At 40.5% G+C, this 19057-nt stretch overlaps 1 protein-coding gene across 1 annotated transcript in view; it reads right to left on the bottom strand.

The window, feature by feature from the left end:
- The window catches only part of myo10l1 (myosin X, like 1), a 48985-nt gene extending 34928 nt beyond the window's left edge, over window positions 1-14057 (bottom strand). The window contains exon 1 of the mRNA XM_056393468.1: window positions 13579-14057. Coding sequence (XP_056249443.1) covers window positions 13579-13599 — 21 coding nt within the window. The 5' untranslated portion in view covers window positions 13600-14057. The remainder of the gene's footprint in view (window positions 1-13578) is intronic.
- Between the last annotated feature and the right edge of the window lie 5000 nt (window positions 14058-19057).

Below are 19057 nucleotides of genomic sequence, written 5' to 3'. Positions count from 1 at the left end.
GTATGGCGTCTTTGCTTTTTCTTCCTCAATTTTGTGATAAAACCACTGTCCTGGAGATATTTTCAGATTCCTCAAAGACTCTTTTAACAATCTGGTTAAAAAAATATTCAGTCTGGTGCTCGATAAAAAAGACTGTTTCCCAAGTTATGCCTCTTTTTCCAAATAAAAATGATAGCTGGAAATTGTACAGGTTGAGTCAAAATTAAAAATGTATTAAAAGTTATATTGGTATATGTTTCTCTACAATATTTTATATTTTTTTACAAAATAACACATTAATATTTTGCTTATGTTACAAAAGGCTGTGTGAATTTGCAAACGGTCACAACAAAACAGGATCATTTTTATCATGCAGCAAAATACAGAATATTTTTCATCAGATCGTTATTGGTCTTTGAGGAATCAGGAAATACCTTCAGAATAGCAGTAAGTGTTGTTAAACAAAAAAAGGTTGTCATATGTTTATTTGTAGGACTATTAAAGGTTCAGTTCTGTGATTCAAATTTAGTGGTAAAACATGTGCAGCACAAACCGAGGCTAATCTAAAACATAGTGCAACAGTAGCACGTGTGGAGAAGAGCCATTAAGTCAAAGAACTGACTCAGTAATGTCAGTAACCCAGAAACATCTGTTTAACATAAACCCCAGAGAGAGTACTGATTTGTGCAAGGATGTGTTTTATGCTCATAGTTCAACTTCTCATTTATAAGAGAAATTATGTTTTTTCTTCACATTCTAAAATCTGGTTTATAAAAAGTATTGGAAAAACAAGCACAAAATAGAATAATCTAAATAGAAACACCATCCCAAAGAAGACTAACGCACTCTGGCCTAATGGGATATCATTGGGTTTATTGTAGTAACTCTGGCAGTGTGCACTATAAGACATAACAGGGTCTAACTGTGTCACACACAAACAAACAGACACATTCATGCTGAAATTACAGATATACGAATGTGCAAAAGCGACAGTCCGACCAAATAAATATGTATACATATATATAAACAAAACAAAATCATAGACAAACTAACATTCATATACATCATTTTAACCAAAATATCCCCTCTGTGAAAACTGTCATGAAATTAGTTCACATTATTATTATTCTGATGTTGTTGTGTTTTGGTGCCACAAATGAAGTTGTTTCATGAAGGACATAAAAGTGTTTCTGAGTCTGAGCTCTGCATTGCACTGCATGTTACATTTAATGCTAATTCACTCTAATCTTTGCATGAACAAGCCTCATACATCTAGAATCACTCTGGCAACTGAAAAATTCAAGAGCCTCCTCTGCTCTCTCTCTCTCTCTGTCCCTCTCTCTCTGTCCCTCTCTCTCTGTTGTTCTCTCCTCAGCAACTCTCTATATATAGCCCCCTCATCGCTCCTCTAGATCCTCTCTCTCTCTTACTCTTGGCCTGTTTCGTCCATAAATCCAGCTCGTCTGCCCGTCAGATTCCAGCACACAGAGTGGTTAGAATAGTGATGATGCTGTGACTTGACCTGATGACCTCCCCGGCCTAAGGCTCTACGCTCAAAGCTCACCAGTACTTCACTACATCCTGTTTTAACTGATAAAAAAGACCCCTGACCCCACTTGAACCTCCAATACTGGTCCTTTATCACTGGCCCTGAAGCACACTCATGGCACATAAACACATAGCATATATAAACTCTTTTTCCTCTCCCTGGTTTCTTTTTACAGTCTCCATAAACCAGAGTATAATGAACCTTTGTGCCTTCTGTATCAGTCTCCCCTTTAAGTAAATGGGGCTCTAGTCTCAGATCGATGTACTTTGCCGGAGCCATGTGCAATCTCTGGGGCAGATACAGCGAAGGGGAGACAGAGGGTTATAAATGACCTGCCAGCATTACAACCTACACCCACCAACGCCCTCCTCCTCTTTGTGTCCTCCTCCCCTCCCCCCGTCTATTACTGGCCCAGACAGGCAGGAATGGCCATGCATGACAACAAACTCGGGGTCTTTCTCTGTATAAAATGTTTACGTCTTTCACTCTTTCCCTGCTCCGTGAAATCCAAACTGGACCACAGTCAAAACCCTCCAGCTCCGTCTATCATCTTTTCGTCAAGCTCCATTAAACCTCAACTGGCCTCAATTTTCGCATCACCCTCAAACATGACCTCTGACCTCACCTGCTCTCTTACCAGCAGGACTTAAAAAGAAAAACAAAACAACCAGCTCAAGAGATGCTATTTGCTGAATTTCTTTATGCAAGTTAAGCATGATTAATTAGCGCAGTTGTTCAATTGTCCATAGTCCAATGTAAGTACAGTATATGTAATTTCAAGTAAGCTACAAAGTACATTGCATGATTGATAACTTTATATTTTCTCTCAGACATTTATTCTTCCTCTATCTGACTGGTTGTTCAACCCAGGAAAACCCACCAGCTGTTCTGGAAACATCAGATTTATCAGTTTCGGGATAAATATAAGGCAGAACGATTACAGAATCATGCTTCATATAACCTTATATTTGAAATAGCTGTTTGAAGAGCCAATTGTGTGTGTTTACATGCACATAAGTATCCTGGTTTTGAGTCTTATCCTGGTCTTTATCACATTTAGGATATGGAACATAAGAAAAATGGTTATTCATCTCCCTATTTATATTATTCGAACAGTGTCTAGATTTCCGATCATCTGTATGCACAGTCCATTTCATTAACTATGTGCTGCACCAACAAAAAAGGTTCAGAAACCTTGATAAGGTGTTAACATGCCACAGTATCCTGGCTTCTATCAGAAAACTCCAGGTTACATATCAAGGTTTCTCGAAACCAGCCGGGGGCCTTATCCTGGATTTTGAAAGCAGGATATGACATTTACATACACAGCACATAACCTGGATAGTCATGTGCATGTAAAACACACTCATTGGTTCTTTTGATGATCGTCAAATTAAAATTTCATGCTAGCAAGCTGTAGTCTGGTTTGTGGGACTACCAAAGAGCAACATATTTGACGAAATAAACAACCAAATTCACATTGAGGTTTTCATAGTGACCGTGTTTGATAATTGTTTGTTTGATTTTATGACAACGTAGATTATGAATGCAGTGTCTCTTGGCTCAAAAATCTTTGTCATCAGAAAATCCTTAAAAGCACAGGAACTTTTTATAAACAGGATCTGTTTGCAGATATCCCGACATGACAACAGAAGCCTCTAAATCTCTGTAATCTGATTTTCATACTGTACAAGAAAACAACAGCTTCCTGGAAAGGTTAATCTCAGTTAAATGCTACTAACAAATGCTCATAACAGAAATACACATGATAAAATTGTGAAAAACAGAAATTAAACAGACTGAAAAGTGGCAAACAAACAGTCTTTTGCATTTTAAATGATCACCATTAATTTAGTAAGTACTGTGATATGTAATATGATTCGACTTTTTTTTAAAAAGTGTATAATCTCATAATAATAATCTCAAAAATATAGTGTCTTTCCCCCATATGTATCAAGGCCTGTGTGCAGAGGGAAAGCAGCGATGTTGATTACACCAAGAAGAAAAATGGAACAATTATTAAGAAAATCCTGAATATCTAATAATCTTTCATTACTGAACACACAATAGAAAGCATCCCCAGAGCATTGGCCCAGACCCCTGACCAGCTGCATGTGTGTGTGTGTGTGTGTGTGTGTGTGTGTGCTTGTCTGAAAAAGGCCTTGTTTCTGCTCGGGTGATTATGTGGACGGCCCGTGCCATTTGATTGAGGCATCGCCCTGGAGACAGCCTCCGATAGAGGACCCCTGCCTCTGAGAAACACTAATGGCTGAACAAACACTCGTGAATCCTAGACACAAACATATGGTCAATGTCTGCAGACACGCATACACACACACACATTACGAACTTCAAACTGCACATTCAACAGACACTCAACTGGACATCAATACACCTGATACTATCTCAAATACTCTGGAAGAGGAATAGGCGTTTGATCGAATGGGGGAAAAAAAGAGAAATTCATGTGAAGAAGAAAGAAATGCAAAAGGTTATAATAAACCCTCTGAGCAGCACTACTTCTTCAGGGCAGAATGGACGCTACAGTGACTCAGTATCACCAAGTGACAAGATGGTCCAGCCAGGCCGGGGCTAGCTGGTTAGCATGCTAACTTAAGTAATAGAAGTGTGATAGAAAAAGAAGCAAACAAGAGCTAAAAGTGATGTTGGTTTACAAAGCTGGAGGCAGCTATTGGCAAGTAAAGGAATCAAGTTGATGCTGGACTCGCAAAAAGCTGTTAATGCTAATGTTGGCTATGTGGCAATAGAAAAACTTACACATTGCTCCTTCAAGTACTTTAACTTTAATAAAGTTTAGGGGAAAAACACACATACACACAAGCCAAACAATGGAGGTGAAATGAGAGGACGTTTGTGGCCACAGCTTATTTTTTGTTTTTCTGCATTTTCAAAACATAACAGCAACAAGGAGGGATAACGCGAGCTAATAACGTGCACAATCTGTGCAATGGCTGCTGTTCACCATCATAGCACACACACCATTGTGTTAGCATGTTAACAGTTTTGGTCTTAAACCAAAGTATGAATAAATTTAAGTTTCACCTGATGATGACATTAGAAAAGTCAGAGGATCGTATAATTCATCCTGAGGGGAACATGAAGGTGTGTACCAAATTTCATGTAAATCCACTGAGTAGCCGAATTGTTGACATATTTTACTCAAAACCACAAACGTGAACTAAAGCTAGAGAAAAGGATTGTCAAAGTCAGAGGGATTTTTCCTCTGGGGACTGTGGATGTCTGCACAAATTTCATGTCAATCCATATCATAGTTTATTGAAATATTTTATTCTGGACCAAAGTGGTGCAGTGACTGACATTTCCATCTCTACAGCCACGTGGTTAGCTGGCTAAAAAGAAAAGAAGAAATGGAAAGGGAAAAGAAAAATAATAGAAGAAAGAAACATAAATGAATGACAGAGACAGAAAGAGAGAAAAGGACTGACACACAAGAACAGAGGCATATTTGACAACGTGGCTGGCATCGACTGACAGGAGAACAGAGGAGAGGAGACAGAGAGGACAGAGAAACAGAGAAGACGGAGACAATAGGGATGGTCCTATAAATGCTCAAAATGTACCAATGGTTAGAAGTAGAGGAGGTTGAAGAAGACACAAAATGACACAAGCGAGACACAAATGAATAAATGATGAAGGAAACAGCTGACCGGTCACCAGCTAATGGAAGATAACTAATGACCAGCATGGAGGTGGGAGGACACAATGGGATCTCTTGAGACTAAAGGTCAGGGGTGCATTAAGAGTTGACTTTGAATGTGTGTGCGTGTGTGCGTGTGTGTGTGTGTGTGTGTGTGTGTGTGTGTGTGTGTGTGTGTGTGTGTGTGTGTGTTTGTGTTTGTCTAGCTCCGGCTCTCAGCTACAGCAAACTCATTAACTACAGTTACTAAAACCACAATGTTGAAGCAGCAAAACACAGTCAAAAATTAATAATCCAACGTGAGAATATCTTCTGAGTCCAGCTGCCTCTCTTCTTCACAATCAATGTTTTGGCACCTAAAGACAGAATAAAGATCATGTTGTGCTGCACCACATACCCCATTCAAATCCTGCCTGTGCTCTCCCTGTGATGGATGTGTGATGGTGGAGTGGATGTGGGTGTGGTACTAAGTGCTTATGTCAGTTAATCAGGCGAGAAAGCACAATTAATCAGGCGAGAGGAGGAGAGCAAATACAGTCCTTGTCCATCCTTAGTGAAGGGATAGTTTTTGTTATTGACGTTATACGGTTCCTTCAAGTAGAGTGACTGGAAACTTTCTAATCTCTTCAGGTCAATGAGGTTAGTGGGTGAAAGAGCTCTGACCAGCTGCATGCGATACATGTTGGGTACTTAATTTAAACTTCCACTTAAAGGTTTCTCTCTTTTTTCATTTTTTCACACCACTATTTCTGTCACTTCTCATGTGAACAGTGTTAGTGTGCCACACTATGAATTGTCTTCTAGAGAGACTGTCTGAAAATGTGCACTGTTAACCTCATACTTAACCACTATCATGTCTCGCCTGTTTTGATGATGGCCGACTTTTTATCACACCTTCACCAAAACAGTTTAGATTTCCAGTCACACAATTTGCCATAAAAAACTAATCCTTTCCTAGTATATCCTGGCCTTTACAGCAGGTTCGGCACAATACACCAGAGTGAATAGTTTGGGCAAGGTAAATACAATATTAATATTCAGACATCATATCTATATATCCAATATCCATTCTCCCAAAAAGGCCTATTTTCTGCCATGCTTAAGATTTTTACTCAAGTGCCAAAAGGATTGGACAGTAGATAATAAACCATGGAAACTTAGAGAAAAGTGACTTGACTTGACTTGCCATGCCATAATAACACGTCTCTTGTAAATGGAAGACCCCATAGGACGTGCACTGTGGAGTATTTGTGGTTATTTATTTTATGTTCAATTTAGTTGAACTTGCCACCAACGCATTGGACACTATGCACTGCATGGTGTCAAACTGGTCCTTCTGGCATGAACGTTAGAAGCATTGGCTGTCATGGAGGGTATTGCATGACATGTTTTTCTCTAACATTAACGTGACACAGTTTCCGAATGTATCTACTGTAGCGCAGCCCAGCCTGTGTTGGAAACCTAAATCGTGTCAGTAATACTCCATTAAAGGTGATAATACAATCACCTTTAATGGAACATTAAAAGCTTTCAGCAGATTATGGCTGCTGGAAGGACAACAACAACGTGTGTGTGTGTGTGTGTGTGTGTGTGTGTGTGTGTGTGTGTGTGTGTGTGTGCGAGTGTCACCTGTCCTATATGAGTCACATCTGTCAGTGAGAGAGTTTGCAGTCGAAATTCAACACTAAGTTAAAGAAAACATCTGGGGCTAAATAAAACCTGCTAAAAGTCACAAGTGAATATAAAGACATGGATTTTAGCCTCAAGCATTCATTCAGTATAATTATCTTTTAATCAAAGGTTTTATAAGGTGGCTCGCTATTATTTAGAGGAATGCTGCATTTCGAAATTGCGAACATCCCATTTGTGTTATTGCTTCACATAACAGAGGATCTTCCACAGACTTACATCCATTCCCTGACCTTTAATTATGACGAATACATTAGCTGATGATTTCCTACATTTCCTTGAATTTGCAGCATTCAGCTGTGGGTTTTCACGTAGGTGAAGACAGTAATAGTGAAAGTTAAGTTTTTCCAGGAAGATGCACCTGATACTCAAAGTGTCTCACATTCTGCTGAGCAAAGAGTAAACTTCTGCTTCTTCTACAGTGGATTTCTACCTGAAAACATCTCACTCGTCAAACTTCATGTTAGCACCACCTGAAACACCAAAGCTTGTCAGTTGAAACCGTCAAATCAAGAACAACAGACACCCGGAGATGCGAGATACGTTGTTGCCTTTAAAGCTGCAACACTTAGTATCTCAACTGATTATTCGATCGCAAGAAAATTAATCAGCACCTATTATAATAACTGAATAAATGCTTTAGTAGATTTATAAACAAAACTGCCAAAGACTTCCTGTCCCAGCGTCTCAGATGTAAAAGCCTTTCCTTTGTCATGCATGATAGGAAACTATCACTAATCACTACTAAACTATAAACTTTCAACTGTCGGTTGGACTATTTTCTGACATTTTTTCTGATTATTTTCTTGATTAATCAATTGATTAATCAAGAAAATAATCAGAAGATTAAAATAATCATAAGTTGCAGCCCTAGCTGTATACATACAATATTTTAACAGAATTAAATGTCTTTATCTTAAACCTCATGATTCCATGACCTAAACTAACAATTAACACTAAAATGGCTTCTTTTCAAAGCATTTCCAAACCAACAAAATGTCTTCGTCTTTCTACATTTGACTAATGTAACACATAAACCCCTACACATACACATACACATACACACATACACACACACACACACACACACACACACACACACACACACAGAACCCATCAGGTCAAAGCTCACAGTTACTGTAGATACAGAAGTGCCAAGAGTCTTATGTGCAAAAGCGCAGCGTGTTCCCTATTTGGCTGCGTTACTGTTATTCTGGAATATCTGAGGCTTTAGACTGATAACCTTTTAACCTGTCCTGAATTCCAAAACAAACACATGAATGATTTATCCAAAGTAAACCAGATCAGAGTCTACCACTAAATTACAAGCAGGGATAAAGGCAGCAGATAGAAGCAGCTGTTAATGTTGTTTTGTATCTGTGTGTGTTTGTGTGTGTGTGTGTGTATGTGTGTGTATGTGTGTGTGTGTGTGTGTGTGTATGTGTGTGTGCATGTGCATGTAATTGCAAGTGTGTGTTTGTACAGTTGAAATCCTCTTTAAGAGGCCAGTTTTGAACACTCTGCTAATTATCACATTCTCTCTCATCTTGGATTAAAACTACAGTCACACACCCCCACCCCCACCCCCAACCCTGGCAACAAGACTCCACGGCAACAGTGTGGAAACAGGGCACCATGGAAACAGCCTCTCTCCTCTAAGAACTGGTGGATGCTGGGAGATGGTGTTCAGGAGGATTGTGGGATATGCTGCGTGAATGTACAATAATGTATTTATTTATTTGTTTGTTTTATATACTCTATTTATATTTTTGTGTTGTTGTTTTCTTAGCCATAGTTTAAAAATAGAAAGCGTTGGATATTGTACAGATTTGAGACTAATTGTCCAGAAATTCAAAACAATCATACAAGTCAGGAAAGAGAATTACAAATGAGCCAGTACAAGAAATTAGATATCATGCAGTGTACTAAAGAAAAAAATACTCATTCTTACTTTGCTGTTATCAAAATAATAATGACAATTTAAATTTTCGGTCAGGTTTCCCAGCTGCATCATAGCCTATTTAATAGAAGCATAGGATTCTGGGACATGATGCTTCATTCACACAGTGTAAAATAGCTTCAATGCAATTTGACTGAGGCGGAGCGGTAGTCTCACACCTACATGTGCAGAACAAGCAGGAGAGTGAGACGGGAAGAAAAGGAGAAGATGTGGAGGAGTGGAAAAACAGAGCTGGAAAAATGCCAGAAGGAGGAGAGGGACTGGCAGAGCAGCGCTGAGAGCGGTCGGTTGAGCGAGATGGAGAAGCACCAAGAGAATGGCCGCAGGGAGAGAGAGAGCTTCAGAGGGAAGGGAAAAGAGAAGAGAGTGAGAGAGGGAAGCAAAGCTGATGCAGCTCCTGAGCAGAACAAATGTGTTTGGAGCTGCTGAATATAGGTCACACATCTCCAGTGACTGTTACCTTCCCTCCAATGAACCAGCTTCCTACAGCATGCACCTTATATGAAATCCTGTATAATATGTACCACTATTGATGGGCACAGGCCCTACTAGCTACTTTTACCCCTCAGTCTTGTGTGTCAAAATGCATCACACAAAAGATGTTGATGATGATGTTTAAGCTGCAGAAAGTCAAGAAAATGGAAGCTGCTTTGATTTCGCCATCTTTGCATGAATGTTTCACAGCTTATATGCAAGCAGCTGTACAGAATGCATGCAGATGATTAATATTTTACTGCGGAGCAAGTTCTTTGCATGAAAAATCAACTTCTGTGTGAGAAAGCTTTCATTGCTCCATAACTGTTCTCAGTGTGGTATATAGTGGCCACTCAACAAATTGCGGACGTAAATAACAATTTACAGCCCGAGGGAGAGCAACAGAGCGAACAAGAGAAGAAGAGGAGTGTTGACCGGGGGAAAAGACAGGACAGAAAATGAGGCTGTAAACAGGCAGATATGATAAAGCAGCAGTGACAGCAGGTTTGAGATAATGTGTCACTGCATCGCCAAAGCTGTTCTCTCCACATTCACACCTGTCTGTCCCCTGGTTATCAGTTCATGGTGGCTGTGCACCTGCAATCCAGTCCAAACCTATCACACACACCAACACAAACACAAACTGTCACCCCCGAGACCAAATGTCATCTACCTCTCTTCCACACACACACACACACACACACACACACACACACACACACACTCACACTCACACTCACACTCACACTCACACTCACACTGATTCAGGTGTTTAGGTGTTTAGAGCACAGAGTATTTCAATGCACAGCTCCTCGGTAAATGGGACAGTGATTACACTACGCTGCTGTCATCTGAACACAGAGTTGAGAAGGTCAGTAGTTTCCAGTACATGCGCAGCTTCTCTTATGGTAAATGCAAACCACATTTAAAAGAGGTCCTCCTTATGCTATAAGAAAGAAAGAAAAGGAAGTAGAAATAAAAAACCATCTCTGCATTGTTGCTATTATTTGCCCTGCTATACATTATATATCCATTGCATTTGCCTATTTTATGTCTTTGCGAGCCAAAGAGAATTTTCTGCCCTGAACAATTCAGTTCTGTGCTATTCAGTTCTAATATTCAGTGTAGAAAACACTAGACCTCACTGCAAGGTCTATTGCGAGGTCTATTAAGTAGCTGTTGTGGTTTCAATATTTCAATCATATCACACAATCCACATCAGCAGATGGAGTTTTCACATTTGTCGTAGTGGATGTTTAAATTTCTATTGTGAGCATTGTGCATGTGAAGGACTTCTCATCTATTTTACTCTGCGCTCTGTTTACTTTCATTCTATTCAATTATGTAAAGTGCTTAAATGTTATTACAGTGCAGTACTGAGTTTTGGTAATGCCCTAATTGTGATTCTAAATACAGCTAACAATGTCGGAAAAAGAGCTGACATTTTGACTAGAGAAATTAAACCATAGGCCATAGGGGTCAGTTACGCCACCTGTTTTTAAGTTGAAAGTGTTAATTAAGTGGAGATCACAACATTACAACAGATTGCACCACAGAAACTATTTTTTATGTAGAGATTAGCTGTTACTAAATATAGTTTTGCAGGAATGAGTCCTAAATCCCAGAAATTAGTTAGCATTTTTGCACTTCTTCACCCCATGGAAGTTTTGATTAAATGCCAGAAATAAGGTCTATGATTCACACAAAATATTATGAAATACAGTCATACACATATATGACCTGGCACTTGAGATTCTAAATTACATTTCAAATTGTTGCATTAATGCCAGTAAATGTGAGTTGTGACTCCGATGTAGTTAACTCAACCAAATGACAAGCTAACGTTAGCTTGCAAAGAGATTACCTGTTTCAAGTGAAGTTTAGATAATAGGGAATATGTTTGACACGTCTGTCCTGACACTTACAGGTATAGGTAAAAGGTATAGACCTGTTAGGCTGTTAGGCTACCTTTGATCTCAAACAAATCTAAGAGATTCCCCAAACTTAGTCCTGCAATCAGCTCACTTCCTTGCCACGTTTGAAGTAAAATATGAAAGAAAATATGACATCATAACAGGAATTTCATCCCAGGATCACATTTAAACACAAATTTTCTGCATTTTATGTTAATGTCCCTCTAGGTTTTTCTCATTGTTACAAACTGTATCTCCAGTAGCATCCTCTAATTTTTGACATGAATGTTGTTTTTTAGCTACTGTAACCAGAAAAGGATTGATTTTCACTTTATGTCACAACTATTACCATATTCCACTACGAACCAACATGGTTTGAAAATGAGGGGATTATACAATATTCTAATGCCACCTGACATTTCATGCTTGGCTGGCTGGCCAACTATCATGTTTTCTGCCTGGGCTGAGAGAGAGACAGAGAGAGGGGTCAGCTGTTCACTCTTTCTGGTTTAAAGGATAGAGCGACAAATGGAGGAATGCAGCGGGGATATAAGGTTGAGGGATGGAGTGGTGAGGACAGCAGAGGAATGAAACTAAGTGGATGTTGGAGAGACACCTCCCAAGAGGACTGATTACTCAGCGGCCCACTGCATGAAGGCATATTTCTGGATATCAGGACTGTGAGCCTGAACATATAACTCAATAAGTAACTCCATTTTCAGGTCTCTCATACGCTTTCAGCGTCCGTGCTGTGTGGGGCTGCAGGGTTGCTGATGTGTTGGTCTGTGAATCAATATTATGATCAATATATTACAGACAGACTGGTGGGAAATGGAGCAAGAGAGATGATTGTAGCTTTTCACTGTTGCTGCATGATCATCCTAAAGGTTGTCATGTTTATGTCATGCCATCATTTACCTTTTTTTTTTTTAAATTGTTAATGTCACACATAACTGCCACGACTCAATGCTGTATTACCCAGCAACAGCTAGAAAAAGAAAGGTATTGCATGGACACCAGTGCTCACCATGGCACTTACATATACCCACTCTACTACTCACACACACCAATAAATGGCATGACATCACTGCCGATGTGAGAGGCATTTAAACCCATATCAGATTAACTTAAGAGGGAGGGGGATAAGTAGCTTGGAGAGGACGGATATTGGCATCAAAAGCAGTGGACAAGACTATGTTTCATCAGATTGCATGTATGTATGCATGCGCGCGTGTGTGCGCGCACGCGCACACGTGCCACTAAATAGTGTGTGTGTGTGTGAGTGTGTGTGAGTGGTACCACAACACAAATGAAATGGAGGGAAAGGGGAAGAGGTAAGAGCTGGCTTGCATCTCCTGAAGTGGGTGAGAAAGGAATGGAAGAAGGAATATGAGAAGTAAACTGAAGGGAAAACTTGGACACCGCTCTGGATCTGACTGGAGAAAACATCAGTCTTGGTTTTTACAACTGTGAGAGTTGTTCTGTCAAATAAATCCCAGGATGCTGGAGGTGAAAGCCTACAGTGGATTTCTCCCAGCAGGATAGGCAGTGGAAGAATGTGGAGGAGAGTGAATTAATAACCACTGATTTACCTAATATTCAATTATGATGCCAGTTGTTAACCATTTATCTCCCTCCTGTCCCACCTATTCCATTCACACACGCACAAATATCCCTCATCCTTCTCCTCCTCCTCCTTCGACTCTCCAGATAGCCAGCCACCCTCCTTCTCCCCCTCCCCCTCCACCCCCTCCTCAATTCCCGCAGCCGTGTACCGGCCCATACCCACCCATGGATCCATCCCATTCACAGTGCAAGAAAGTAACAGAAATTGTGTCTTCGCAGCAGCATGGTGAGGGAGGGCTGTTGCTGAAGGCCAACACGGTCTGCCCTCTGTTAACAGATTGGCTTTAATCCGAGAGCCAGCTTTATGGATGCAAAAGCCCGTGTCAGCCCTCGTTTGGCCAATTTATCTGCGGCTCTGCTCTGAATTAATTCACCAAGCCGGCAACCAGGCCCTGATGCTCTGCAGTGATAATGAAAATAACAGGGGTTTAGTTTATTTCCAATCGATATATGGATGAACAAGCAATGAGACAGGCCTGTTCCTTGTGGTATTTGCAGGGAACGGTCAGGAATGGTTCCAGTCGACAGAAGCAAAGCAACACCTGCCCTGACCAAACCCGATGTGGATCATAAAGAAAACCCGTAAAAAGCATCTTGCAGCATATAGGCACATGCATCGGTGGAAATCCAGGCTATATCACGTCGTCAACGCTTAGTCTGTCATTAATGTTTAGCTCGATAACAGTGACACATATTCTCCGTGGCTTACCTCTGCAAAAAACGCGTCCATCCTCCCTACTCCTCCCAGACGACGCGCGCCCGGCCCCGCAGAGCGCAGACACCGGCTCCGGTTTCGTGTGCGCAAATCTCGCCAACGGAGGGGTGAGCGTGCTTGTCAAGATGGGGGAAAGGTAGCGTCGCCTCGGTGTTGGTGTATCCCATTCACCAGGCGTTTGTCTTCATCTCCGAGATATGCTCAATTGCTCAAACACGCCTCAGCAGCGCTCGGGCTCTATGCGCCAAAAAAACACAAGCCACATGAGAAAAATCCAATTGGAGTCTATGATGAAAAATTAAAAATGTCCACGCCAGGGAGTCGTCGGTGGAGCGCTAATTGAAGCGCCCCGGTTTTCCAGGTCTGCCTCGTTTCAGTGTTTCAGTGTGTGTGCATGTGTGGATGTATGTGTGTGGGTGTGTGTGGGTGTGTGTGTGTGAGGCTGTGAGTAACTGTGGTGCGTGGGGTTGAGAGAGAGGACTAGTCCGGGGGCAGAATGAGCTCGACGCTGTCCACGGCACACACCGACGGGGCGGTGCAGACTCAGCCTCTTTTAACACAAAACTCACACATTCAGCTTGTACATGTAAGCTACACACAGGCAGATATAGAGCGGTATACTACAGGTTTGCAGCTTAAGTGCTGTGGTTAACGCTGGATTTTCTTTCTCCAGTCATAAAAAACAGTTGTGTTATCAGTGAGTCTATGTTTGGGGAAAAAAGAGGTTGCTTTGGTTTGGTGACTACCAGAAGAGATGAAAGAGCCTCTGTCCCACTTGGCCCAATTACAGGTGTTGATCCTGAAATGAACCAGACTGTCCAGCAGCAACATAATTTTTCATACAGCAGTGATCTCTGGCAAAAACTGCTAATAGCGGATTATACAAAGAGAAAATTAAGAAAGTAAGACAGCTGTCTCTCCTCTTGTCAAAATCACAAAAACAAACAAACAAACAAAAACAAACAGCTGCTTTTGGTAATAGATATTCAGCATCTTGCTCAAGGGCACTTCAGCCAGTCTTCTGATCTCATACCTCCATATCAAAGCCCCACTGCCCTAGGATCAAAAAGTCAAAGCCAATGCAGTGCAATGTTTTCACATGAGAAACATTCATGGTGCCCTTTTCTTAAAAGTTGTAATAGGTTTATAATAATTTACTAATGTCTTCTGTGACTTATCTTGTTGCATAATTTGCCCTTTTTGTTAGCTTTAATTCATCAGGAAAACTCATCCAATAGATCAGTTGACCTCTGATATTTTGGGCTGCTCAAAATTTCATTTATTAACAGATGATTAACATTTAGAACTGCACACTTGATCTTTGTTACACTGTATAAATTAATTATTAACACTGCAGATCAGATGGTTTAATGCTTTATTTATGACTGTTAAGTTGTTAAAGATTTGTTAACAAATAATAAAGCCTTTAGGTACAACTTATAAACTCTTTAAAAAGGGTGACTTATCAAAAGTGTAGAAATTGTGTTGTGAGATGAAATAATGAGTTTTGATTAGCTGTCTTGAGTGGATACGAATATGTAACAATGCTGAGGAAGAAATCCCCCTAACATTCATTGAAATGATGTCTAAATTAGCCATGAGGCAAGAGCTGTCAGCGCTATTCACTCTAATGCTTCTCCAAAACCAAACCACAAAGAGAGAGAGTGAGGGGGGAGAGTTAATATTTCTGTATGATCTTTCCTAAAAAGCCTCCCCCTCATGGCATAGGAGGAGGAGGAGGCTTGGTTACAGGGTTATTCAGGGGCCCCTGGGTGAAAAATGATATCTCACAACACACACACACACACACACACACACACACACACACACACACACACACACACACACACACACACACACACACACACACACACACACATACACACACACGAGCAGAACAGTGAAAATCAAAATCAACAAGGACAACACACAGCACACCTAACTACACCAGTTTGTATGAATGAGATGGAAATGGAGAGACAGCTGGTTAATGTTATGTGGACCATGTGTGGTTTTATTCTCTTCTTCAGAAGACCAAACAGCAGGGGCCAGGTGCAGCTATCAGCAGCCCAGCAGGCTGAGGCCTCTCTGGGGTAACGTATTGTGAAGCTCAGCCTGTTCCCTCTGGAGCCCTGGAGGTATAGAGGGGGCCTCCTGTATGCATGCATGGAAGTATTATTTAGCTGCACCCTCTGTCTTCATCAGGGAGACAGTTCAAAAGCTAGACACAACAACGGGGCCCCCGTTTTTGTTAGAAGTGTGTGCGTCTGTAGGGGGTATGGGTACACACATGTGCACATACACAAACACTCAGGAAATGAGACCTGATCTTTATAATCTTTCATATGAACTGGCCTTAAGGGAAAAGAAAACTTGTGTGATCAACCTGCGCAGACCTCATCACGCACTCACACTCACTGTAAACAGTAAGCTTGTCTGGGCTTACACTGGAGGCGGCTACATGGCTGGTATATAAACATCAAGATTACCACTGTGCCACCCACTCCACCCTCTCAGTGACCACACCCCCTCCATGCAACGCATACACAACATAATATTCACATACAATGAGAAAAGTATATACAATATGAGATAAGTCATTTTGATCAGAAGGATCAAAATAAACAAAGAAGCAAAGAAAAAAGATGACAATAACATAACAATTCAAAATTACATCATATTAATTCCTTAATGTGTAAATCTGCTGAAGACTAAGCCTTATGAGATGATCTGCATTTTAATGTATGTTAGAAGATGACTACAAGTCACTTTAAATATTGCTACTTCTGCAAACATCCACCTTAATTACATAGGATGTGAACAAATGACAATGTTATTTTGTGGTGATGCATTCAGGTACCCCAAACAGTTTATTGACATAGGACTAACAGAGGTGACAGCTCTCTCAGTTTGAATAGCTGGCCCGCAGCAGTGCTTACAAATCATAATGGACTCTCAAATTATCTCTATGGCTTTCTCGGAAGTTTTTCTTTTAAAGTTTAATGAAGCCATGCTCTGAAGGACACTGGCATCATTTGCCATTCTGTGAGAAAAGTGGAGATTGATGTTGTGATTGTATTGGGAGATTTTGAAGACAATGCTTTTACTGTATTTTCAATTTAAGACATTCTTGAGCTAGCTAGAGCTGATGCTGAAATGAGTTAATTGATCAACAAAAAAATGTCAACAAAACTCTTTTAATAATTGATGATTGTTTAAGTAATTTACGAGACAAAAATTCTTAGGCTACGCCTTCTCAAATATGACAATTTGCTGCTTTTCTCTAATGTATATCATTGTAAATTAAATACCTGTGGGTTTTAGACTCATAGACTAAACAATCAATGAACTAATCTTAGTGTTAGCCCTAGTGATAAGGTGCATTTTTCAAAATAAGATTTTGGCTAAACCTATTACAGTTCAAACTGTATGCACTAAACACCTCCCAACTGGTACTCCAGGGTGCATAAAACAATGCTCTGGTCATATTTTTGATCTACATCTACATGGAAGTCAATAGACCAAATGCAACAGCTACAGATTTGAACTGAATATTCGTGGGAGTGAAAAAGCCGGAGGGGGGGTGGTCGCTGCTACTCGTAATTACTCGGCTAAAAGCCATCGACCCAAGAGACATCTCAACATGCACATGTGTAGAGGAACACACACATGCATGGAAACCCACACAAACATCAAAATACACCAACAATAGAAAGTCTGGGCTATTAAGTTCTCATTACCATGACAACATCAGGACCAAGCGACCCTCAGCAGTGAAGTGTGGGGCAGATTTTGTTCCCTGCGAGCCAGGAGCAGAACTCTGCTAACTCATCTGAACACAGCTCTGTGTCCCTCTGTTTCTCCTTGACGTGACCCTCTCCTCTTACTGTTACTCTGCATATATATAATATAAGTGTGTGCGGTGGGGTGGGGGAAGGTGGGTGTAAATCAGAGAGAGGTGTGTGTGTTGTGGACGGATCATCGATAGGTCCTCAGCTTCTTTGAGTGAAAACGCAGACAGATTACTGAAGAGCTCAGACCCGAGGCCATCCATCCATGATGCTGAGTCTTCATGTACATATGCATGTGAGCATACTAACAAACAGGACTAACATGTGGATAACCACGGGCATATCATTTTATCTAACTGGTGTGTGAGTGTGTGTGTGTGTGTGTATGTGTGCACATGTCATATGTTGCATGCACTAATAGGCATCACTCACCAGTGTCACAGCCAATCAATTTCACAACCCCAGCATCAATAAATCTCTCTTCATTTATTACCCTCTCTCTCTTTTAGCCGCTCCTCTTCTGTGACCCGACTCCCTCCCTCCAGACACAGCTCTTTATGGCTGTCTGAGAGAATACGCTGAATCAAAGAGGTGCAGAGAATCTCACTGTGAAATGCCCCGGTTGACCATCAACCTTACTTTGTACTGATTTACTGGTAAAATGGGAAAATCAAAACAAGGCCTGATGGCTCTCTTTTTTCTAAATGGTCACAGCCAGACAAAGATGCATTGTTCAGTCCAATTTCCTCAGATTTTAGGTGTGAAAACTATAAAAAACAATAACATTCTTTAAGACACAGCTCCTTGTTAAATGTTTTAAAGAATTCTATTTAATGCATAATTTTCTTCACCATTCTTATATTAAAGAATTTCGCATGCATGTGTTCTGCAATAAATCAACAAAGTCACTCTTTTGAGACGACAAAAAGTAGCTGTTACTACAATAGCTGCAGCAGCTTAATGAAAACCTAGTTTTCATCAATCTACATTATAGTTTATATGGCTTGCAACGAGAGACACTCACACACAAACAAACACACACTTGATGAAATGTAATATTGAGCAGATGAGGTTACTTATCTAATTTGATTTATTCTGAATTACTCGTCAATATTAAACTCCTGCCAGCGGAGGGCAAACACTCCTGTCCACATTTCAACATTAGTCAATCAGATATGCTCACATATCAAAATTAAAAACAAAACATGGAACACATTTTTAAACCCAAAATGAAATGAAAACCAGATTTATATTTTCACTTTTAAGGAGAACTTCTCCAACGTATCATACAGGATGAATACCGCTATTGGTTGTCAGAGAAATGGAGTTAAATTTAATAAACTTAAGTAACAGCTGTTAAGTGAAGGAGTAATAACACCAGCTATAATCATAAGGAGGAATGCAGATATTCTTAAGGATAAAGGTGACTCTTCTCCTTAGCAGAATAGTTCACATTTTGAGATATACATGCATTCACTTTCTTTCTTATGTCTGTGGGTGAATATGAAGCTACATTCAGCAGCCGCTTAGTTTAGCTTAAAGAATGGAAATGGGGAAACAGCTAATCTTGCTTTGTTCAAAGGTGACGAAATCTGCCCCTGGTTTTTTTCTACCTTTGGACAGAGCCAGACTAGCTGTTTCCCCCTGATTCCAGTTTTTGTGCTAAGCTAAGCTAACTGGCT

This window comes from Seriola aureovittata, chromosome 13, assembly GCF_021018895.1.
Source record: "Seriola aureovittata isolate HTS-2021-v1 ecotype China chromosome 13, ASM2101889v1, whole genome shotgun sequence".
In the NCBI taxonomy this organism is placed as follows: Eukaryota; Metazoa; Chordata; class Actinopteri; order Carangiformes; family Carangidae; genus Seriola; species Seriola aureovittata.
The sequence above is the reverse complement of the archived record's forward strand: the minus strand, read 5'-3'. Positions and strand labels throughout refer to the sequence as shown.